Genomic DNA, 24,855 nt, shown 5'->3' on the forward strand with positions numbered 1-24,855 from the left:
CCTCTGAGACCTCGCTGGAATGTGTGGCAGGCAAAAGCTTTCATAGCCATTTTAATGCAAATCAACTGTATAACACATAACCTGGTATTTCAGTCCCTATGCCCACAAGGGCACAATCATTCCCTCTGGGGCCTCAGCAGCCTCCTCAGCCCTTGCACAAGAGCAGCTCCTTCCTGCCCTGCAATCCTCAGCATCACAAAGAAGGATGAGGAGTAGAGAGGGGCTCAGGACAGGGCATCCAGCTGAGCACCTGGGCAGCAAAATGGGCAGAGGAGTCAGATGTGCAGCACCGAGACTGCTCCATGTGTGCTGCAAACACAGCCAGGCAGCAGTGGCTTTTTAACCTATGATCCAACTTCAACATGAACAACCTGCATCATCCATCCTGCCAGCACCAGCCCTGCTGAAGACCCTTCCCACAAGCTTTCATGATGAGATGAGCATTTGCAGAGGAGCTAAAAAAGACCCCCAGCATTCAGGGCTGAAAGAGCAAGTCAGCCCCAGAAAACCCAAAGCCCACCTGCTTGTACCCCATCCCCTCCCCAGGGAGGGCTGCCCACTCCCAGCTGTCACTCCTGGCTGGGCTCCGTGGCTCCCCCGAGCCCTGGGGCAGTGAGAAGAGCAGGCACCTGGCTGGCAGGAGGTGTGACAAATCCTTGGCAGAGCACAAACCCAAAAGCAACTTCAAAATCAGCAACAAGCATTTGACAGCTCCTGTAAGAGCCTTCTCAGTGATCCTGGGCTGCTCTTGGAGGGCAGATGCAGGAGCTGGGGAGAGGTGTGGGAACAACCTGTTCAGCAGCAAGAACACGGGGCAGACCCCAAAGCATTATCATAGATCCAGACATCGTCTGGCAGTTTGGTACACCATGATTTCCCCTCCAGTTAAGAAACTTTATATGGTTGCTCATGTAAAATTAAGTTTAATGTCACCATTAAGATTCTACAAAATTATGCCTGGAGATGAGGAAACAAAATCAACTAAGTAGCAACTAAGCCTGTATTGATTTTTATGTGTATGTTTCTCTATCATTGTTACTAAGCTGGTGACACTGTGAAGGGCACAATTATTTATGTTCCATCAAATTAGTAAGTAATTCAAATCCCTGATGAAATATCAAGCAAAAATTGCTTTCACTTCTACAGAAAGTACTTATGACTTTGGAAATGTCTGCATACCCCTGGAAGGGCAATGTAAGAATACAAGAACTTACAAAAGAAAGGAAAAAGGATACAATAAAAATTTAAAAACCCCGTCTCATCATCTATGAGTATCATCTGTGTATCCACCTGAGTGTTACCAGATCTGTCACTGCTGTGGGGACAGTGTGGGAGCTCTGCACAGAGTGGAGTCCCCAAAAAGGGCCAGGCCTTCTAGTAAATGACAAAATGAGGATGATGAGGGTTTGTGTGGATGTGCCATTCCCATGCTGAGAACTGAATGAGTGTGCAGCACAGCCCAGGAAACATGCTCTGCCAGATGGAGGGAGAGGGACAAGAAAACCTCAACGTTTGTAAATATTCTTAATTTTACATTATACGTATGTGCCTCTGTATTGTGACAACCACCTAAAACCAACATGGTGATGGAAATGTTATAAAATGCAAAAAACCGTAAGGTTTCAATTTTGCCTTCTTTTGTTGGATTCCTGCTTGATCCAACCACTCTATTCAAAAGCCACAAGAGTTTTTCACTGTGTTTCAGCCAAAAAGTCCTTGTTGCCTTAGGGTCTCAGTTGAATGCAAGGCAAATGGAAAGCAGGAAGAAGCTTTTCAGATAAATTCATAAAACTGTGCTCATGTAAGATGTAAGCAAACCACATCAAGAAAAGAAATGTAAGAATCTGGAATAAACCCCTCACATCTTTACTATTATTCTAAATAATAACATTAAAAGAGAGATAATATGAGAATTCTTCACTGAAGTGTTCTATCAATATTTAAGTTAAAGAGAATGATCTCTTTCAACAACTGCTTTGCAGGAGGAAATTCCTTTACTGTAACCACCAAAAGAACCTTAGAAAAGGCCTTTAATCAGAGCCTTTGAAACAGGAAGGAAAGCATGATTTTCCTCTTTTTCTTCCTTAATGTTTTGAAAAGGAAACAAGCTATTGAAATATATCAAGTGATTTCCTTTACTTGAAACACTAGCAGACTTCTGTGCATTGTGTGCAAAACAAAAATAAACCTCTTTTATCCACCCAGATTTTGCTGTGGGTAAGACAGAGAGGGACTGATCATTGTGTGGCCAGGGAATCACAGCCTGGGGACGAGTCACATCCTACCCATACAATTAATTCTGGGCATGGAAGAATCCTCTAAGGAGATCCTGGTGTGATTATCCATAAGTGGCTGTTCTGTCTGTGAGGAGCAAGACAGGGAGCAGAAAAACCTGATGAGGTGGCCAAAGCACTGTGTGCTTGCAGGGGGTTGGAGTCTTGCAATAGAAAGCAGGTAAAGAAAAAACTAAAAAGAGATCCCAGTCCAGTTAAATGGCAGCTTGGCTGCAGTGTCAAATTACAGAGACATTGAAAAAAGCCTTGCAGCCTAACACATCCCAGCTTTGCTTTTGCTGGCCTGTTTTGTTATCCAGCAGGAGCAAAGTAATAACTTCTATTTTTGTGGAAAACCACACCAGTTTTTCAGCTCAGTGTGTTGTTTTATTTCACAGCAGAACACTGCAATTTATAAGCAGCAAAACCTAAGGAAAATTCTCTAAATGAAGGACTTTATGGCGTGTTATCTTTTAACCCGTTTTTCACTGTGTTTGGATTTATTTGCCTTCCCAGTTGCAAAGTTAAATGATTCTGAAAGGAGAACAATTAATCCAAGATCCTATTTGTTTTAATCTAACACTGTCAACTAGTTTTAGGTTTGCAGTCACGAGAAAAAAAATGCCTGTTAAGCTCTACAGCACTACCTAACGTCTAAAGACAATCCTCAGAAAAGGTACAAAGATGTTTTATCACAGCACTATAGATGGAACAGAGATTTATTATTGTACTGAGCACCATTCCACCAGATGCCTTTTGAATTACAATGAGATTATTAAAACTTTACAAATCATTATTTTAAAACCTGACAAGAGTACTTTGGGAACCGGAGCATCTTGATGTCATTGCTGATGATGCATGACCTGTGGTAAGGCTTCAGGAAAATTCCCAAGTAAAAAATTGGTTATAAAAGTATAAAATATATTAATATTTATTTTAGTACCTGCTATAAGTTCAAGGATAATAGGTATATGCATCAGAACAGCCGAATGGTCGTATTTATGCCAGGATTAGAAAGATGTTCATCTGCTGCAAAGTTTAATTAATTTTCATAGATAGTTAATTTTCTGTTTCATTATCAGTTCCCTAAATTTGAAAGACAAATAATTTATTTACAAATAGGAACTTCAGAGAGGTGTATTTTTAGAGCAAACAGAAGATAAATAACAGAGTGAAGCATCCAGGCTGCCTTCGAAGTTCTAATATGAATGATAGATTGCAGCAGGTTGTGATTGATAACTTATGCATTCTGGAGCACTGACTGAAAAGAAACAAATTGTTTACTGTTCACCCCAAACCATTCTCAGGTAACAAATGACTCTGATCTTTACCTATCAAATAATGCCTGTGATGCCCTTAAACATCAGTGAATGAGGAATGTGTGGGCTCACTGTGTCCTTCCAGGGGTGACCTGATGATCCCTTAAGGACAATATTTCTGCCCCTCTCCCCTTCCCAACAAGTAGAAAGTTTAAGCAGCTACTTACCATGATGTACAACGCCCTTCAACCCATGGATAATGGGATCCAGTGCTGAATTGTCCCTCTGACTGACCTACATGCAAAGGATACAGGATTGGTTACATCTACTCTGGCATTAGGCAGAACAGTTTCAGTTTAATCTTCTAATGAGAGAAAAGAAAAAAAAAAGATGTTACCTAACAAGCTGCTTAGTTCTCACATTTATAATGGATCTTCACCAAATGCCTAAGGTACATGGTGTCACAAAATAAAGTGAGGAAGGTTAAATAAAAACAAAAAGCATCCTCTGCATTCTTTAAAGCATTAACCAATTATCAGCTTTGCAAAGCCTAAAAACACAGAGCTAATTTTTTCTCCATCTACTCCTTCTTTCATAGAGAAGAACTGCTGTGATAAACAGAAGTCATCTCAGACCAGTTCATTCCTTACCAGCAAGGCCATAAATCTGGTGCTGCCACTGCAGCCAGGGAAGCTGGATCCCTTTCAGCCCTAATGGAATTTGGCCTTGGCATCTCATTGCTATTCATATTTTTAAATTTATTTAATTTAGTGTCACTTGGACAAAGGAAAGGCAAAAGAGCTCTGTGAGAAGATCTAGAAAAAAACAATCAGTTTTAGACAATGTAATTGCCTGCACTGCTAGACCAAAACCTGGAACATTCTTTCTATCACTCAGAAATTGCCCACGTCCTCCACAACAGTGAGACCCACCACCAGAGAGAGGAGGGAAAGGCAGCAGGAAGTATTAACCCTGTTGAGGTCCACAACTTCCAAATTAAACCCATCATTTCAGTCACTTACTTGCACACAGACAAGGAATTCACAACCAATAATGCAATTTTTTTAACCTTTTGCCTTTTCAGAGGTATTGTAGGAATAACTCACAATTTCTGTGAACATCTTCCACTATTTAAGATACTTGCCAATTTACTTTTGGGAGATAAATACTGCCATGTATCTTACTCATGGGGCACATTGTTCCTTCTTCTTCCCCCCCAGCTTCAGAACCTGAACAGTGTTGGTAATTTCTGGATGGACAGCTCCTAATGGGCAACACATCAGATAGAAAAGAGCTGCCCTGTATTTTACTGCCTGCTGATGACCTCAATGCCATGAGGAAAAACAGAGTTTAATCACATTATGGCCGGGTATTAATGTATTTGGAAAGGAGTGGAGACAAAAGAAGAAAACCCTGAAAAAGGACCCTGTGCCCAGCAGGGAGCACACTGATCTATGAAGGGCAGAACCAGCCTGGAGCTGCTCTTAGGAGGAGGACATCATTGACCACAGTACATCCAAAAACTGTGCTGTAAAAATATCACAAATTTTAATAGCCTGACAAGAAAATTGGAATTCACTGCCCAAGTTTCACAAGCACAAGTGCCTCTCATCTTGTCCTTCCTCCCCATAACTAATTAGGATTCTTAGAAACCTCATTATCTTCTCAGCCAACTGCATTGAGATAAACCAAAACAAACCACTTTTCTCTTTCTGTTCATTTGCCCTATGAACTACTCTGCTGTGTTCAGGACACATTCTCATGCACTTCTCTAGAGACAAAATGGTTTGGTGTTGTAAATGGAAATTGAAAATCCTCTCTCATCACAGTACTCCAGAACTTGCAATGATCATCTAGGGCAAGAAATGCAATAAAATTATCAAAGCAGCAAAAGCAGCTTTGAAATATATTCAGCTCAGATGTTACTGGACATAACACCATTACCCTGAAGGCTGCAAGCTCTTTGAAGCATGAACTTTAATATGCCCAAAGGGGTGCTCTGTACACTTTGGATCCAGTATAAATAATAATCACAGGACAGTGGACCAAATTACCCACTTTGTAGGTTCTTTCTGACATCTGACAAATCAAAAAGAAACACTAAAAATACAGAGCCTGTTGTGTGACACATTCCTGCATCTTTTCCATTTATCCAGGTTTCTCTAACCATGGGTACCACTGAAAAAAAAATCATTAAAATGCAGCTAGCATTTAAGGACAAGAACATAAGAAAATATTGCTCTGGACTTAAACAATGTTTTATTTATTGCTGCCTAACTATAAGTGGTAAAGAGTTTTATTCTGTTTACTTTGGTTTTATTTCTGGTGACAGCTGCAATCAGTTTGAAAAAAGCAAACAGACAGAAAGGATCATAAAGGTTAGAACTCTTCCTTTTGGGATTTTGTGTCAAAGTAGATCAATCCTTAACCTCAGCCCTGGCAGCGCCCCTTTAATCTGAGGTGGTGCAGCTGTATAGATCCAGCCATGCAGCCCCTTTGACAGCACAATCTGCAATGTGCTGTGTTCCTCAGCAGCACAAAACCAACAGGCACAGGATTTCTATGGAGGCTGGAAGGCAAATGCTCCATGCATCTGTAATCTTTTTTCTCCAGGGGTATGGGGAGCAGGATCTCATGTTTCTTTAAAAATCATATTCAAGTAAGTGGCACTTGCAGAGATGTCAGTCCAGACCTGCATGGGATATAGCTTTATTTTCCTTCCAGGTGCTTTCCTTCCTCTTACCTTACGTTCACACACAGTTCTCTCACACCTCAGTACAACTGTTTCAGGATCTTGGCAAGACCATTAGAAAAGTGACCAAAAGGTTTCTCATTTTGTACAAGTCTTCAGACTTCAGAACAAAAGTTTTCTTACATCTTTTTCTTCTTCAAATTCTTAAACAACCAAAAAACCCCACCTTGAATTTCATCTCTCTATTTTTTCTCACTTCTTTGTATCCTTTTTCTGCCTGTGTTCACAGAGGAAATCAGGTTTCTGAAATCCAAAATGTCAAGTTCTATCCTCATTGCTGCACATCTCTGGTTTAAGTGGCCTGCAGCTACCACACTGGTTGAGATCAGAGATTCACCCATACAAGAATCCTGTCTCTGATAACAGCTGATACTTAAAAGAAAAGAAGAAGAAAAGAAAAAAAAGCAGAAAGGAAAAAAATCTCCAGAATAAGAAATGTCCTTTTGACCTGCTTTACGATTCCATGCCATGAAGCTTGAGCTTATATCCTCCTACAAACTGTTTTTTACTTCCTTTGTTATATAATATGTGTTCTTCCAGACATGTATTTTTTTTATCTTATGAACATATCCTGAAGGACAACAGCAAGGAATTATTCAGATTGGAATTTCTACATTCCACATTTCTGCTGGTACCTTAGAGAAAGATCACACACCTGTAAGTGGGTCTGGGCACTTTGGCTTCACCCAACACACACCTGCCTAAGCTGGGCAAGGCTTTTCTTGTGAGTGAAAAGCTGTGAGTTTCTCTCCTACTCCTTCAAGAACTTACCAGAAGAAACACCAAGAATGACAAGGAATTCTAGGCACAAACACAAGCCTACAATGCTGCAGAGTGATATTAACAGACAGATGGAAAAGCATCCTGAAATTGCCCTAAAATACCCACAGTACCACTACTACAAATGTTGCTTCCTGTACAAGATGCTTTTGCTCAAAACTGACTAACACTCTACAGGTCTGCAGTAAACAGATCAAATAATGCTTGTGTGCATCATTTATAATTGAAAAATGCCTGTAATCCTCTTCAGCAGCAATAAATAGGTAACTGTCATGCTAAGCACAATGGAAAAACAAACACAGAGATATCATCAAGCAGCTTCCTGTGCGAACAGAGCTCTTACCATAGGGTAAATATGGGATGAACATGACCTGAAGAAGCAAAATCTCTTGTTTATTGTACCCTTTGGGTGATTTCAGTACCTGGTGCACATGCCATTCTGAATAGAAAGAGTGGCTTGATGTTAATGCAATGAACAAGACAAATATTTGCAATATATTTGCAAAATATTTGCAAAAGGCAAGGCACAAGCAACCCCATTCTGCAGTCCAAATATGTTCTTCACATGAAGGCATGGTGGAAATCTTACTCTAGACAGGTTAGATCATCTGATGCAGGGACTGGGAAATTATTCCTTTTTCAGTGAACAAGGCTGATCAGCCGAGCTCTATTGACAGCGCTGTTAACACCTCTCAGCAGCACAATGTGTTGTCCCTGTGCTTCCAAGTGCTGCTGCTACTGCTGTACCCTTGAAGGCAGGCCAGGGAGCTCAGCCCCTTCTCAGGACAACATTAAACTCCAAAGAGAACAGTTTCAGTGACTGAGCAGAGCAGGAATGTGAGCAGAGGACAGACCTGAGCACCTCAGCCGGGCTCACCATGATAGTTCAGCCACCAAGCCACAGCCTGTGAAAATAAACTTTACTGGGCAAAGTTCTACCCCTGTGCTGCAGCTGTACTGAGCTCAGCTTGTCCTCATGAGTTAAAAAACACCAACCTGTTCTCATTTTTTATCACTCATTGTAGAGTAGCCAAAGCTCTCTTGTTCATCTGATTATTTTATAGGACAAACCCAGAACTTCCTGAAGACCCTGATTTATCAAAACTCAGCAGAATCATAAAGTGTTAAAATTTATGCCACATGCTGTATAATTAAAGCCATATGCTAAAGTCATGTAAGTAATCCATAATCCATGACCTGTCTTTCTGCTGGAAACAGTTCTATAAAGCTGCAAAAAAGATCTCAGGCAATCATACTGATCTTACCATGCTTATTTTAGAAACAGCAACAAATAAAATCAGGGAAACACCCAAACACACACTGAGGCAGTTAGAGAGGCCAAACAGCAACATCAGACCTTAACTCAAAGACCCCTGCCCAAAGCACCAGACACCCTCATTGCCAAAAGCTCCAGGGAGCCTCTCTGAAACCCAGATTATCCTCCCACCAACCAAGGAGGTCTGGGGGGAGCACCACAAGGCTCTCTAATGATCACTGGTACCAGCTACCTTGTGAGAAGTAGGTGAATATTAATCATTTGAACAGATCAGGAGTAAGGAATACATTTTCCTTTTAAAAATATGTTGGAAGAAAAGGGTGTGGGGCAAAAAAGAACTGAAGAAAACTCACCTATTTGGGTTGATACAAAATACAAATTTCTCTTTCATTTCCACCTTAAAAAATATCTGGCATTTAGACATTAAACTGTCATAAATTTGCAGCAACTGCTTTCAAGCTCATTAAATGGGCTCACAGACAGTATTGCAAAGCATCTCAAAGTGAAGGAGAATGCCACAGTCGGCTATATTGAAAGGTGAAATGACATGCATTTTGTGCAAGGCAGAGGAAAATGAATGGCAACAATTTTGTGATACAGTACCTGAGCCTTTCCCCTCTGAATAGTGATATAATTTACTTTTCTCTCCCACTGCAACATTTGGCCCTTGACTTGGAAACTAAATCTTCCATCTATCAAGCCTTACCCATCTGCTAAGTAAAATGGCCAAGAAAATCTGCATGCCTTGAATTCGATATAGCCAGCTGCTCCCAGAGTGCTGAGCATTAACATCCAGAGACCATCCTCTCATGCTGCAAAGGACGCTGCCTGCCAAGGATGAATGACTACATACTTAACCGTGGCAGCTGAAGCCACTGACAATGGCTGACACAGAAAGATGCCAATGTGTCAAACTCTACTTTCAATTACAACACTGAAAGTCAGGGGTAATATTCCCCCAACTGTGTGCCTTCAGCTCCCATACAGCCTGCAGTTAAGATATACAAGTCACCAGCCAAAAACCTAAGCTCCAAGCACTCTGCAAACAGCTAAGAAGAAAAAGAAAACTATTATGAATTAACTAGGTTGTAGAGATTAAATTGTCCTGTAGGGTTTCAGGACAATCAACATGGTTAAACAATTTATTCTTCTATCAGCTCAGTGATGTTGGACAGATGCCAGTCTCCAATCTCTGTGGGAAAGGACCTGATTTTCAGTTGGTTAGAACAGAAATTAGAAGAATCCCATTTAATGTGAACACTGTGCCACACAATACGTATTTTAACATCACAGCAACAGGATTTAAGGAATCCAAGATAATCACCATCAAAAGAAACATTCTTTTCTCACTAAAGGGAAAGCACTAGGGATATTGCTTTTGAAACTCTTCAAATCCATGTCTTCAGGGCCAAATAATTTCAGGGCCAGCAATCAGCTTGGGCAGCACTACTCCTAATCCTTCTGAACCGTGATGCTTTAACCTGCATCAGTCTGCAGCACTTGGAAGGGATCCTGGCTTTGTGGTCCACACCCTTCTGCCCTGCGCTAACTCCATTGTCCCACCTCTTGCTTCTCTCCCTTTTGAAGTCCACATTGTAAAATCTGATTGTGGATAAATATCTAGTTTCTTAAACATTACTGAATAAAAGGAAGTGAAAGATTTCAGCCGGATCTGGAATGGGATGAACAGATATGAAAAGTTTACATGTGCTTTGCTTTGAAATAAAGCAGGAAATATTTATCTGGAGCTTTCCAGGAGAGCTGATGGGTGAGAAGGGATACTGGTTGACACAACAGCACACTGAGCTATCTATGAAGCCAAGAAAATGCCTACAGAGCTCCCGACATAATGATAAGCTAGATTTGGTGCTCTAAGTTTTTCACCTTCACAAGCACCAAATGATCCAAGAATGATATATTCCTGCTCCTCCACAGATGATATTTTCTTCCATCTCCCCCATATAAGCTATAATTGCACATCTCCCATATGAGCTGATGCAAAAGGACAAATCTGGCCAAAAGCCTGCAGCCTGACAGAGGTGAGCAGGGAGGCAGAAGGCATTTGCTGTGTAATGAATGGACTGCCCAAAGTAAGTATCCTGCAGAATATATTTGTAAGAGAAAACAAGAAATGGAAACAGCCCCCTTAATACTTCAATTTTCTACTCATGTGTAAAATCAGAGAGAATAACAGGTACCCAGGCAAGATATGACACTGAACCTTGTGCCTTGAGGTGGCACATGCACTATTTCACACAGATACTACCACAACCTTTGATTTTTTTTTTAAATGTGCATTAGAGCTGATTTTGTCTTTGCCTATAGCAACTGGTTTCAGGTTTAGGGATTTGAAGGCAAACTCTGTTGAGTTAAATTTGGGTTTTGGCCTTCAGGTGTTAATAATCCTGCTATGAATGAAAATATTCTGAAGTCATAGAGGTGCATATGCTGGAGGAGGGGGTGTTCCTAAATGCCTCATTCACTAAGTTGTTTCAAGAGAAGAGAAAAAAAAAAGTTAATGAGTCTTCCAATGATTATTTTAAATAGAGTAATGGGTGTGCATTGATCCTTCTAGCTAATTCCACTTTGAATAATACATCATTCTGACTGAAAGCTTGCTAGTGATGTATGAACTTTATATTTCACTACAGCATTGGAGGATAGCTACTAGCAGGGTATATTAACTAGCAGTGCCAAAGAGGAAGCGGCACTTTTGCCTTTACTTTTTTGAAGTCCACAATGGTTTTAAGAGCTATTGAACTGACTTTGGGGTCAGGTGTTCTGGCTGTCCCTCATCTTTGGTTGAATGCAATGAAGCTGTTTGCAGCCATTGCTTCTAACAGCCTTTAACTCAGCCCCTGCATCACTTTGTCCCTGCTGCCTCTGCACCTGAGCTGCAGACATTCTGGGCCTAGGATGGGACAAAGCAGGTTATAGATCAGCAACTTCCCCTTTCATTATGTCCAGCAGGGATGCTTGAAAACACAAGGAGCATAAATAGTCACTTTTACACCACAGGTTGGCTGAAATACCAGTGTCACAAAAAGAGCAAAGCACTGGCTACCACAGAAGAACATTGAACAGAATCTGTGCCTTGGTGCAACACCCTGACACAAGAGACTGTCTCAAAAAAAAGAGCAAGACCATGAAACTCAGAGGAAGAGTTAAGTCTGCTTAATAACTCAGTTCAGAGTGCTCTGTGTTTGTGCACACTGAGTTCCTTTGTTAGCAGAGAGGAACATTGATCGTGCATTGTAACCTGCTGGCAGTGGCTGATTGGAGCACCAGGCTGAGGAAAACTCTGCAGCTCCCTCTCCACAGCATTTCCTCCATTCACTATCACAAGATTTGCAACCTGCAGCATGGCAATAAACAACAGACAATGTATTTTCCTTTCTTTTTGTAAGGCACTCTTTTGCCCAAACTTTGACTTATTCCATTGCTAAATTAATTAATTTCCCCAAAGCATTCTTGCACAAATTCAGCTAATTTACTGCAAGTGAATAGCACATTCAATTAACAAATTACTGAATTATCTTAATACACATATATCTAAGGAAAAACAAAAGATATGTTCAGCCCAAAAGGACAATCTGATTAGAGCAATAGAATATCTCAGATACAAAGTTCTGTAAAAGACAAAAATGTAATTGAAACACAGAGGAGAGGCAGCATCAGTGGCAGCTTCTCAAAGCTGGGAAAGCTTGATTGATAGACTTTGCCATCTGCAGCTGCGCAAAAAAGGGCTACAGTAGCTGCAAGTTTATTTAAAGCAATTTCAGTGCACTGAGCCTACTTGTTCTCCTTTGAGAAAATAATATGATTTCTTCATAGAGCATGTAGTCTATTTATTTAAGCAGCAGTGTGCAAGATCTCTCAATCCTACCAGCAGTTCAGCTGGAAAAATGACACACCAGGGGGTAACATTTTATCAGGATGGAGGCTATTTTATAAAAACTGCCATCAGGTATAAACTGTTCTCATCCTCTGAGTTAAAAAAAAAAAAAAAGGGGGCAAAAAAAAAATAGTTTGGTCTCTTAAAAGAATTTTCTCAATTTGCTCAATTTACAGTTTTTAGGTAAAAATAACCATTTTGACCTAAGTAGGGAGGAAAATGAAATGGTGTAATGAAAAAATATAGCAAGCACTACAGCCAGATCATCTTACAACACCCACTCCTTGATGTACAGCTTCACACATTTGGAGAGGCTAAACTCAAAACTGTGAAACCACAAATGGAAGTTAGCTCTCATTTTCTTCTGCTCCTAGCTTGAATTTGGTACAAAATTGTGCAAGTGAGAAAAAAGTATCTCCAGCTCTTTTTAAAAAAAAAATTAAAATAAAGCAATGAAGTCTGTTGGCTAAACAGGAAAATTTCCTGGGCAAAATGCAAAGGCTGAAAAGGAACAGCTCAGATGGACATCTGGAACTCCAGCATTTTGCAGGGGTTTAATTGAATTGCTCCAGCTAAGCTTGCCTAGGATGCAGCAGAGATTTCCAGCCTTCTCCTCTTTTCTAGCCAACACAAAGGATTTTGGTGAGAGAGGTCACATCAATCTCTCCTTTAAAATAAGGAAAAGGAATCATCTCAGCTTCCCAGCATCTTTCATTCATTCTACAAGAAAAGTCCTGTCTTTTTCTCCCACAGCACAGCCCTGGGCTCCCTCCAGCCAGGCCATTACAGATGACTCAAGCCAGCATCTATGAGTCACAAACACAGAGGATGCAGAAATGTCAATTAGGTTACACAGTCACTTCCCTAATGCCAACCACACCTCAGTTCACAATTAAATTAGAAATCCAGTGAAAACAAATTATTGTAGGGCAGGTTTTTTTTTTTTTCTCCTTAATGTTATGCTTTGAAAAGTCAAATTCCAGCACAGTTTATTTGCTGCTCCTTTTACCTATTTCTAAGGAGGTTGGTGTAAACCTCCCAAAACTGCAGCAGGAATTTTTGCTACAGCAAATTCCCCATTTCTAATGCAGCAGCCATGGGCTGGGTGGGCTCTCAGGCATCTTTGTGGTACAAGGACCCAAAGTTAAACCAGTGCTGCTCATCAATACCTTCCAGCATAAAAGGACAACTACAACACAGTCTTGAATTTGTCATTTTCTTTCAAGCAAGTTCTTCCGTCTTTACTTATATTTTTGAAAATTTTCAGTGTCATAGAGTTCTTGCAGGTATGTGCAGCTTTGCAAAATGGTATGAACTTGCACAGTTTGGTGCTCATAGTACCTAAGGCAGAAAGCCCCTACTAATCCTCAGTGTTTCCTCACTTCTGACTCCACTTTCATGCCTGAGTAGCTCCCTCTTCCATCACACACCTGCCACATCCTCCTGTCTCTTTCCACCCAAATGTTACAGCATCCTCCTCTCCACATCCCCCTTGAGCATCCTTCCACAACTCTCCCACCTTTTCCTTTCCACCTCCTGCCTCTCCAAGGAAGTTCCCCTGCTCTTCCACCCCCTGAGATGTCCTTTATGGAGGCAGGAGACAGAAGTAGCTTTGGCTGCTGAGGATGGTGAGTGGGCTTGTCCAGGGGATCCTGGGTGCCAAGGGTACCAGCACCAGGACTGCTCCAGAGCCCCTGGGATTGAAGTGTGGGTGCACCAAGAGCCAGCCACAGAGCTCTCCCTGGGCAGTCACAGCAGCAGAACTCCAAGAAGCAGGGGAGAGAATTGAGGCAGTCCATCTCCATCTTCTTCAAGCCACTGAATGAGTGGCAGGATGTGGCCTGCATTTTTTTTTCCTCAGCTGCTTCTAAACTGCTCAGGTTCCTGCAGCAACAGAAGAACAGCTCAACCTCACTGTTTCACCTGGTGTAACACTAGACAGAAACAGTGAGGATTATATGTCAAGATGTTTATTTTCCTCTTGGTTAGCATGACCCAACAACTCACTCGGTTCCATAAAAAAACATTTCAACAAGTATCATGGCTCATGTTTAGAACAAATGGGCAAGTTTTGGGCAGAAAAACAGCACTTAGAACACAAGTGCATTAAAAGCCTGGCAAACATTCAGTTTGTGGCAGCAGTTTCTTCCTCTTGAAATACAAAGAAACACAAAAACTAACATGACATGTGTGCTTGTTTCAAGATGTTCTACATTTCAGCAGTGGCAAAGTGAATGCTATTCAATCACAGCGAGCAGGTGATAATCTTAAAGCCACAGAACTCCTCAGGATTCTCTAGCCTTCATGCCTCTGCTCCATGGGCTTCTTACAGCTTTCCTGAGCTCCTGTGGAGCATGACCTATCTATGGAGGGCATTTTCAAGCTCTGTCTCTGGTCAGGAAGCCCTCCTTCTACACAGAGTATAACTTCAAAATTGCCAAAATCTAAAAATCTCAGGGAAAGTTATGAGAGAAGTAGTAAAATACAACTGAACAGGATTTAAAACAAAACTTAAAACAGGGTTAGAACAAAAGGTGCTCTTTGAACAAGTGTAGCCTGACCCAGAAGAGTGAAGATGCTTCCTGCAGGTGAATGTACATAGGAATGCTCTCAGGAAGATTCTTCCATCTCCTCTCTTCTCTGAATTTGCTCATGAGAAAACCTGGCTATTAATTTGAGGTGTTTCTTTATGTTTCCTTATTATGTTTTCTTTCTTTTCCCACCCAGCACTGTAACTCCTGGGTGTCCACAGCTCATGAGAGTGGTTATGATCTGATCCCCAGTGCTGTGGCAGGTCACCTGGACCATCCAGGCTCCTGGCTCATGCATTGCCACAGCCCCAGTTTTGGTGTCTACCTCTAGAAGAGTCTCTTATCTCTCTTCTTAAGCTCCACCAGGTTGCATGGTCTCTTGATGTCACCACCCCCATGCAACCACCTGCAACTGACACCACAACCTGCATCAGGTTTTTCCTTGCCAAAAGCCTGATTGTTATGGAGGGAGCTAAAGAGCCAAGCTCTGTGAAGGCAATCCACAGAGGGCTGGCACTGAGGGACATCCTCACTGCCAGGCTGCCCAGCCAGTCATGCCCAAAATGCCTGAGACCCAGCACAGTCAGAACTGCAGCCCAGCTGGAACAAGCACACCAGGAGCACTGCCCTGCTGGCTGCTGTGAGGATGAGAGGCTTTCCAGAGCAGCACCACAGCCCAACAGCTTCATGCTGGAGCATCCCATGTTCCTGGAGTCTGGTTTGCACCCCCAGAACACTGGTAGGATGCACCTGCACTTGCTGCTCTCTACACTCAGATTTTAAAGAGGGCAGCAAATAGATATGGCATGATAACAAAAACAATAAAAAAAATCTCCTCTTTTTAGGGTTAAGACGCTATATGTCTCAGCTGTATGTCTCAGATGCAATGCAAGCAGTGATGAAGGAAGGAAGAGGGCACTTTCTAAAAGGCAGACACAGGCTGGGCACTTAGGACACAAATGCAGCATTTAAAAAAATTGCTTCTGACACAAGAACAGCTGACAGAGATAATCTCCACAGCTCAGCATGAATTTAGACAGTCTTTCAACAACTCTATTAGACAGGTGTGGTAGCAGCCAGCTGTACTGCATGCACAGACCAAGTTTCTCTAAAAGCTGAGTGCCCATATGGCCCTGCAGCACACCGAGGTGGTGCCACCCGCCCGGGCATCACCCTCCTCTCCCACCACCATCTGTCCTCAGAGAGGGACCAGTACCAGCCTGAGGGTGGTGCAGAGCTGGTCTGGATAATGAGTGAGTTCAGACTCCAAAATGATGGATGCTCCCATCCACAACACAGGGACCCCCAGACAGCTCTACCCAGACAGGTTTAAAAGCCAGCTTTACTTCTGGCCTTTAATTCCCTGCTGGAGTTATGAGCAGAGGCAAGTCAAGCCATAAGGTGGGGTGGGCTGTGTGCTATTAGGAAGGTAAGCTTATTATCTGAAATGTAATAAATCTCTGTAGATATCTGGAATAGCAGAAGGCAACAGTTTGCTTTGCCATATCACTAGTAATGAGTTGGCAAGAGGAGAGCATTCCAAAACGTTAACCTAAAGCTTAATTTGACTGGTATGCACTTTGGGAGAGTACTTAATAAGACTGGTTCACCCGAGATGGGGAACTATCTGTCTGTTCATGCCTCCCATGAAATGCAGGAGGATATAAAAGAGTGTGATTTTAGCAGTTTAGAATATAAAATGATGAGCAAAAAAAATCTTTGAAAAGTGATTGATGCAGTCTAATCATGTTTCACACAAGAGCATTTCAAATTATGTTAGATATTTTTATAGGATCTAGATATGATAAAGTAGGTTTGCCAGGTAGCAAGGTAGGCAGGAGGGAGGAAGGAGTAAGAAAATAATAAAATTCTTTTCTTACTTTTTACACAGGCATACGGATAAGACCGTACAAACCAGAGATAAAATGCACCAAAAAATTGCTAGTTTAGCTGTTAAGGTTATGGAGCTTTGCTTTCTAATCAACACTTACCCATAAAGCTGTTTTTAAATATTGATCTGATATCATGTTCCCAAGGGAAAATAAATATCAAAAGGGGTGATTTAATTCAATCTTCATGGTTCCTGCATAACCATGATCCTATTTCTTCCAAAACCCAGAAAGCAGTAACTTAAGTGAAGCTTACAGATCAGCTAATATATTTACAGCCTTAAAATAACATGAGACACACTATAAAATACACTGAGATCCAAAGTTAATCTCTTTTAGCAATATTCTAGCAGCAAGTAAAGATGAATTTTACGGTGAAAAAAATCCATTTCATCAGGAGCAAGACTGAGCTTTCTAATAACCACGCTCCTTTCTAATGTGGTACATCATTTTACTTTACTCATAAAGAACACTTTGCCAAATCTACAGTTAGGCTTCATTTGATACAGCAGAGATGTTGCAAAACCAATACCCTCTTTCAGAAAGTCTCTTTAGACTTGATAATGACCACATTTCCATGCATTTTTGATGCACAGAAAGGGTGCAGTTACAATCAGAAGCTAAATACTGTTCTGATGGTGTCAGCCAGACAGCTTTTCCTTGGCTCCTCAGAGCTGTGAAGCAGTTGCAAACACCATAAGCTCATAGGAAAAATTCTGCTCCACCAAAACTCACTGTTCAGAGGTGCTGAACAGATTTAAGCAATTTATTTAACACATTTCACTTTTCTGCACAGAATAAGATGGTGATTAGCATTCTTGACTCTCACCTACCTCCAGCAGAGCATAAGAGCACATCCCAGCTTCTGTGCTGGTTTTGTTCTGGAAACTGATACCAGCACACCTAAACTTCAAAACAAAGGGAGTTTTAAATTACTCGAACCAGGACCACTGAGCTCATTTGGAACTCATTACCTTAGTCAAATTAGTGTGCTTTTCAGTGAATCCCAGATGTAGAAGATACCTCTGAAAGCTACTATAAAGTTATGCTGTAAAAGGATTCCCAGGTTACACACCCTCAACTCCACGCTATAAACCTGAAGATTTCTGATTTAGATTCATAGGAGGTAAAACATCAGGTACCAGGATTGCTCTGGGCAAGCTGCCATGCAGAATTATTTTGGGGGGTGATCTGCCATCAGCATTATCAGCTAAACCATCAGTTATACATACAAATGTCTACATCTGTACAAAGACATCAAGAAGGGAACAGACTAGATTATGATTTACTTTCATTGCATTTTTCCTGACCTCTGGTATGAAAACCATGGGCTCAGAACGCCCTCAATAATCATCTCTCCCACAGTCATCCTGCAGCACAGAAACTACAGATGACAAAACCCAGCAACAACTCAACCCTCTGGCAGTAACCTTTAACATTGGATTTATAGTAATTTAAGACAGATGATAATTAAATTACTGAGGGATATTTTCCTGCATTCTGGCTCTGCATCATGTGTAACATTTAAGAATTGCACAAGAAACCACACAATCATTGGTAACAGCCGGGGTGGTGCTTACATGGACACGCCAACCTGACACCAATCTATGTGACCCTGAAAGCTCCCAACCATCCTCTTCTCTCCTTGCATGCTTTCATGCTTTCCCATCACTTCTGAGCTGGGAAAATACTGACATTTCAGCCAGACCTGCTCTGTGATTTGAGTAAGGCTGAACGGTGTGGGCAGCACAAAGACACAGTCAGGATGACTGTGCAACCACCTCAGCGCCTGTACCAAACATGACACGTTCCATTTATTTGTACAAAGAGAGCCCTAAGTGATTCTTACATCTCACAGCAACCTATTAACAAAAAGAAACTTTGTGAACGGAGCATCCAGCTAAACACTTCAAACAAATACATCAATTATGCATAGTCTGTATACTTTTTCCACCTTAGGGATCAAACTGGAACGAGACTAAAGAATTATGTTTTATTTGTATTAAAAATGTATCAGCTGCTGTCCGAGAAGGTTTTCCAGAACATTTGGTATGCTACCCAGGAAATTCTGTCTGAAGCTTGTATTGTTTATTCTTGCCAATACAAGGAGAAACGTGGTGCTGTTATAGCTGAGAACTACAGTAATAATTCTTCAGGCAGAACAGCTTGTATTTAATAACTTTTTCATCTGAGCCAGAAGATCTAAAGGGAAAGGAAGCCCCAATTTTACCCATCTATTTTATATATTCAGACTTTACAACCAATCTCTCTTTTATGGCACAAAGTGAAACTAGACGATCATTTATGAATAGATCCTGTGCTCACCTTTGCTTAAAGGTGCCATAACACTAACTGGTAACCAGAGACACAGGAAGACTTTGCAGTTTCATGGAAGACACTGAGGGCAAAAAACAGGCATAAGTTTTTTAAGGGTTACACAAATCCTGTTCAAAATCCTGCAGAACTGGGAAACTATGACTGGAGAACTGGAGTTTCTTGGCTGAATTGTTAGATTTCTCCATCCACATCTCACAAATGTAAACCACACATAGAACATTTGGTATTGTAATCCTCTGAGAGACAAATCCCCAGTGAATCTGCAACTAAGATCAATTTTAGCAAAACTCTCCGAAAACTTAGCAAAAAAATAGATTCTTTATTTACAGCTTCTTTCTTTCTTAAATAAAAAGCCAAGTAAAAATGCACTGGATTTGGGGCATGTAAGAAGGACAGGGATGAAGCAATTGTTGGTGTCACAAAGTCACAAACAAGCCACATTTGAAGGCTTTTCAGTGCTCTGAGACACAAAGAGGGGCTGCTGCCCCTTCCCTACAGCAGTGATGGAGCTTGCAGCCAGGCTGGGGGTCCCTCCATGCTGCCCCAGCTCTCGGTTTGCTTTGTGATGTTTGACACGGTGACCAAGTGATGCATCAACAATGCACAACACAGACCAAAATGCACAAACTACTACTGTAGATAGGGAACTGATTTGTTTTTTAGCCTAATGGTTATAATCAGTAAACTTCCCGAGTCTCAATCTTCCTGAACCACAGAAGGGGTGAGATTATAGGCTGACAACTGTAATTTTTACATATTACACATGTAAGTGTCATTTTCAGGAATCTAGTAATGAAAACTCCACAAGACATTTTCAATAAATTTAAAAAATTTTATGGCATGGCTACAAAATAATTTGGTTTTGTTTTTTGTTCTTTTTTTTTAACCTGGATATTTTTAAGCTACAGAGAAGTAAATTACTGTCTTTGAGAAGCTGACATTAGACACTATAAATATTCCTAAACTGATTCCACTTCTGAACATCAAGGGTGAGAGAAAGAAAAGGGAAGAAAAGAATACGCAAATGCATGCTGATCAAGTTCTTAAGGCAAGTAATTAAAATAAAACCACTAAAATGTAAGAGGACAGTTATGAGAATTAATGCTAACAGGTTGGTATGTAATTTAATCAAGCAAGTTAATAATGGCATCTTGCTTGGGATTAATTTCAATACATTAATCAATTAAGAATCATTCAGAAAGCAAAAAAACTGCAGGTTAAAAACATTTACAATGCTATAAACTGAAAGACAGTGATCCTAACATTCAAATGAGCATTAAACCAGAAGAGCACAGAAATCTATTCCCATGCAGCACATACAACCAGGTTTCATTAATGGTTATAACTGATAGCTCAAGACCTTGAGGACAGACCCCCCATAAACGTGCAGAGTATTTTTCATATTTGCAACACTGCAGAACTTTGGAGTCCAAGTCCTCTCAACAACAAGAAAGTTCGCAGCTCCTTCCTAACATCAATAATTGTGATTTTTCCATTAAATAAATTGGACCAAAGAACTGTGATTTATCACAAAAAGCAGAAGTCACTTGGTAACCCATCCCCACTGTTATCCCCCCTCCTTGCTGCTGCATCCAAGCCAGAGACAGCACAAATTGCGAGTTGTGGTCTCAGACTTTGCAGTTAAGAAAGCATTGACAGTGCATTTGGGGACAAAAATGATCTAATTCTAATTTTTACCTTCAAGTAGATTTTTTAGATGCTTTGGAAATTCATTTCCGTAGGTATGTCTGAGATTAAAAACAAAATAAAAGCCAAAGACTCTCTGTGCATTCTGGTATTTTGCTCTGAACTGTAAAAAGAACTGCATGGCATCGCTTTCAGTACTGCCCATATCCTTTAAAACTCAATCTAACAAAAATGCTTTAATTGAAAGCATTGCATTTTGGAGGTCATCAGACTTTTTGCCTTAGTGGAAAATACCATGAACAAGTTCACGGAATGCAGAGAAGAAGGGAAAGGAAGACGATTGCTTGGGCTCTGAAGAAGATAAGTGCACATAAGGTAAATTACCCTTCTACACTGCACAGTCAGCCTGTGGATAGAAAGTTTCAACACAGCAGGTTGCAGCCATCATGATCTAGAGACTGCAAATGCCTCTTGGCAGAACACAGGCAAGCAGAAGTGGAACGATGTGTTTGCTTCCAAGAACGATCTGTTTCAGCCGCCCTGTCAGTCTGTGCCTCCAAACCCAGCCCCCCTCTCGCTCACACATTTGTGCCTCATTCCTCCAAGCAGGCTTGCTCAGGATGTTCAGGCTGCTGTGTGAACACCTCTGCTCTTCACACTCACACATTCAGCCACATGAGCTCCTTCTCATGACAAGCCATGACGAGTGCGCAGCCATGTGAGCGAGACCTGAGCCCACGGCACCCTGCACAGAGACAGAAACTGCTCCTGTCTGCAGGGGATGTGACACCAGGGAATCCCAGGCTCTGCACAGTAACCCAGCAGCAAAGGTGTGTCTCAGTGCTGCTGCCAATGCACTGCAAGTTTGGAGAACTGAAGCATATCTGGTACAAAAACCCCCACAGGTGAAAAGGCCACTGCAATTCAGTACAATTCTTACAAAGTGAGCTTCTTGAGTCCAGCAGCACTGAGTGATGAACACTGCTGAGCTCACAGACCCCTTCCAGCTCCCTGTGCTCCCCAAATTGCTCACAGTAAGGTCCCAGGGCTCACCTGCATCTGCCCCTTCCTTACCTCTTATCTGCCCTCCTTTTTGAGCAAGGGATGCAGCTCTGCCCTTCTCACAACTGCATCGCCCTCCACAACTAAAAACCTTTTCGAGCTTCTCTGCTAAACTCAAGACTTCATCAGGGATTGTTTGCCTAGTGCTCTCAAGAGTCAGCCTTCTCATTTATGTACCAAAATAAAGGATGAAGAACATTACCACAAGAAAGCTTAATTTAAAAACAAAATAAAATAATCTGTTGTAAACAGTAGTTTTACTATTAAACGTCATTTGAAACATGACTCATCTGGGCAGAGGTATGGATCAGAAGAAAGTCTCATTGTTAAGCACTGGAAATTTAATAAGCACCAAAAATGGAGATATATAGATATATATATATTTTACTCTCAGAGTTACTCCCCATCTGTTCTCCTTTTCCTTTCTTATTTTACATAAAATATTCAAAAAAATTCATATTCCCTTAAGAAACTTTCAACATAAGTTGAAATAAAAAATCAGAATTTTGAGTTTAGTTTTAAAAAAAAGATGTTTTCTTTAATGGAAGGGGTAGAATAGATTTTTTTAGAAACAGTTTCCATGAATTTTTGTCTTCTACCCAAACCCTCCTCCAATCAAAATGGTTTCAGAGGAACTTGATCAGCATGAGCACTTGTTATTAGGCACCCAAACTCGCATATTTTGGCTAAAAAACACCTCTGGAGGGAGGTCTGTGTCATTGACATACTGAACTCTACTCAAATCCAACAGACCTTAAGAGAATCTCAAAATTTTGTATTTAAATTCTCCATGATGCAAAATCATTTTTGGCAATTTTGTCTCCACTTATTTGTGGGAAATGAGGAGAATCTTTTCCTGCTCCAGAGATGCTTCCGATGTCACAATACCCCCTGGCATGAATTGTACAAGGTGTTTCTCAGAAAAATGTGCTCAGAAAAGTGGTGGCGCAGTGGCCACATCCACCTGCTCTGGCTGTGTCTTTTCGTGTCAGGGTAGCTACTTTGTACCTCAACACTATTTTAAAACCATTTAAAGGCCCTAGTACTGCTTTTATCAGTAATAACTACTATTTTCAAACAACTGCAACATTTCAAAATAATGCAAAACTGGACTTAATGAAGAAAAATACATTTCAAAATGTTTTGCTTGTCTTCACTTACATGGAGAGTTATTGGTATACAGCTACTGAATACGGAGATGTACTTATCTTCATGGTATGAAGATAATAAAAATACACCTGTACTGATACTAAATAACACTGCTAATCAATACCAACAGTTTTAGTATTCATGAGCTACTATTAATAAAACCCCATGGGTTCTAATGTAACCATTAAAAGAATTAATACCGTAATTCAATTTTAAGTTCCTTACATCTATCTGAAGTCTATTAAAATAAATGAAAAGTCTCTCAATGACTCTAGATGATGCTTTGCATGTTAATGATGCCATGTGTTATTTTCACTCCTGCAAATCACCTTTAAGATATTGCCTAAACACTGGAGTACTGATTATGCTTCATGTGGGTGGATATAATGTTCCAAGAGAAGTGCACACCTCTCTCCATTCTCATTGTCTAAATCAAATTAATTTTGCTCAGCTTTCAAAAAGCATTAGAATAAAAGAGAGGCAGAATCAGGGAATTTCCAGGAATTGAGATGGGGACATGGGAGGGACCCTGTCTCCTACTGGATACGGTTTTCTCAACAGTCATCATATTTAAATCATTTATTCACTGAATCTGTTTTGTTAAGGTGGCAAACACATGAAACAGTTAATGAAAGGGAAGAACCGGGAACAAAAGGCTTCCAAGGGAAATTAAAAGCTGAATTATGTAGTTTGAGAAACACACATTTAAAAACCATATTTTTGGCAAATATTCAACAGCTTTGATGGTGTTCCACCAATTTATTCTGTGTTCAGCTCATTTAGGCCCCTGTGAAAAGTGAGTGATTGATCATATTGATGATGCAGACCAAGAACTACTACCAAAAAAACCTCACAAACAGCAAGGCCACAAATATGCATTTTACTGAAGAACACATCCCTGGACACATGAGTAGCTAGTAAACATAAAGACATTTATATGCAAATAATACACATGTAGCTCCAAAAGTTAAAAGGGCTACAGAGTAGATTTTTCGACAAACTTATAAAGACATGTCTGCATTGGAAGGCAGCTCAACTAAAGACATGTAAACCCTTGATTTTTATTCCATGTACTTTAAAAAATACTGCTAGTTGCACATTTGCTGCCAAGTACCTAATTACCTTTAAAAATCTAGCTCTGCACTGCTGAAGCTCTTGAGTGATCGAGGTATCAACATCACTCATCATTATGGAGCTAATTTTAATGATGAAAGCATTGCTAAAAGTTATTTTAAAATTCATTTTTACTTAATTTCTTTAGAGATGATTTGTTTGAGTACCTGAGACACAGTAACTAATCACTGACGGTTTTCTCTGCAAATATAAAATAGATTTATGTGCCCTCCCAGTAGGAGCAAGAATTCCATCACCTCCTCCTGAATTTCTGAGCTATCGAATATTTGATGAGTGCTTAGGGAATCAGTATTGTGCCTTTTCACAGCAGTAATCAAGGAATGAAGTATTCTCTGCCATAATGAATCTACTGCAGGACTAAAAGATGAATATTTCAAATGCAAAAGCAATATGTTTGTTTTGAACACTTTCAAGTTTGGCTTTAATAAAGCAAGTAGTGAAGTATGCAATGATTTATATTGTTAGATGGTTAAAACAGAGCTGTGCAATATGTCTGAATGCATTTAATCCAAGTAACTACTCATTTTAAATGTGACTTATAAATATGTATAACATGTATGATGAACGGATGACTCAGGAACCATGAGAGACCTGGGCCTTGCCTTCCACCCCTGGTTTGCTTCAAAGCTACCTCAGCCTGACAATTAACCAAGGCCCAGAGCCAGAACATCATTAACTCCAAGCTGAATCTTACGTGGGCTGAAATGAAACACGAGCACCAACGATTCATGTTAGGATCATTTAAATCAAGCCTGAGGTGCCTGGCTGGGCTGGGAGCTGCTACAAGTGTTCCAGCAGCTGGTGGAACCAACGTGCAGCCAGAGGCTCATTTAGATTGCCACAAACCAGGGTCCCTCTGCTGGGTCCATCA

The 24,855-nt window shown here is 40.8% G+C and overlaps 1 protein-coding gene across 1 annotated transcript in view; it reads right to left on the minus strand.

Annotated features, from left to right (window-relative positions):
* PTPRG (protein tyrosine phosphatase receptor type G) overlaps positions 1–24,855 on the minus strand; it is a 387,825-nt gene that overhangs the window by 102,846 nt on the left and 260,124 nt on the right. The window contains exon 6 of the mRNA XM_074550465.1: positions 3,760–3,826. Within this exon, the coding sequence (XP_074406566.1) occupies positions 3,760–3,826 (67 nt within the window). The remainder of the gene's footprint in view (positions 1–3,759; positions 3,827–24,855) is intronic.

The sequence above is a fragment of the Zonotrichia albicollis genome, chromosome 12 (genome assembly GCF_047830755.1).
Source record: "Zonotrichia albicollis isolate bZonAlb1 chromosome 12, bZonAlb1.hap1, whole genome shotgun sequence".
Taxonomy (NCBI): domain Eukaryota; kingdom Metazoa; phylum Chordata; class Aves; order Passeriformes; family Passerellidae; genus Zonotrichia; species Zonotrichia albicollis.